General features: G+C 58.2%; 1 protein-coding gene across 1 annotated transcript in view; it reads right to left on the bottom strand.

Moving 5' to 3' along the window:
* LOC103906838 (vitamin D 25-hydroxylase) overlaps positions 1-745 on the bottom strand; it is an 18,966-nt gene extending 18,221 nt beyond the window's left edge. Inside the window, exons 1-3 of the mRNA XM_009288895.2 lie at positions 622-745; positions 452-517; positions 149-330 (exon numbers count right to left, since the gene is read on the bottom strand). Coding sequence (XP_009287170.1) covers positions 149-330; positions 452-517; positions 622-745 — 372 coding nt within the window. The remainder of the gene's footprint in view (positions 1-148; positions 331-451; positions 518-621) is intronic.
* Positions 746-833: the final 88 nt, after the last annotated feature.

The raw sequence follows: 833 nt of genomic DNA, 5'->3' as shown, positions 1-833 counted from the left end.
CCCCCCCCCGCCGGGCGGCTCTGCGCTCGTTTCCCTCCCATCACTGCGGGCCGCAGGCGAGCTCGGCAGGTCGGAGCGCCCGGCCTCCCTCCCCCCCGAGGGCTGTAACTCATCAAAAGCTACGAATACGTGTTAAAAAAACCCAAACCAAACCACGACTTGTCATCTGAAAAAATCCCGGAACCCAAACGCCAAGAAAACTAAACGGTTTTGCAATCGTCGTTCTGCAAATCGAGGGCGGAGAAGTCGCGCAGCCCCGCCGGTGGGCCGCCCCCTGCGCCGGGAGGGAAGGGAACCGGCTGGCGGAGCGGGTGCCGGCGCCCCGAAAGGCTGACAGCGAGGGGAAGAAGGAGAAACCCTCATCGGATGATCAGCGACTCGCGTGTGGTTTTCAGTATGTTCGTGTTCCTCCTTAAACTTCAGAGATAAATGCGCATCAACAAAACAATACCCGCCCCGCGGTTCTCCCCCACTTTATTCACCTCCCGGTGAAACACACGATTCCTGTCATCGGCTGCTGCAAAAACATAAACGAAGAAACGTCGGGAGGTGCCCAGGAAATCAGTATGTTCGTGTTCCTCCTTAAACTTCAGAGATAAATGCGCATCAACAAAACAATACCCGCCCCGCGGTTCTCCCCCACTTTATTCACCTCCCGGTGAAACACACGATTCCTGTCATCGGCTGCTGCAAAAACATAAACGAAGAAACGTCGGGAGGTGCCCAGGAAAGCTCCCCCATCCATTTTAAGTAGCGAAACAAGCGATCTAGCTGCGCTCGGCGCCTGTCCCGCGGTGCGGCGCGGTGCGGCCGCGCAACGGGCGCGGGGGTCC

Source organism: Aptenodytes forsteri, unplaced genomic scaffold, assembly GCF_000699145.1.
Source record: "Aptenodytes forsteri isolate BGI_AS27 unplaced genomic scaffold, ASM69914v1 Scaffold8, whole genome shotgun sequence".
NCBI lineage: Eukaryota > Metazoa > Chordata > Aves > Sphenisciformes > Spheniscidae > Aptenodytes > Aptenodytes forsteri.
This window is presented reverse-complemented; position numbering and strand designations above follow the sequence as displayed.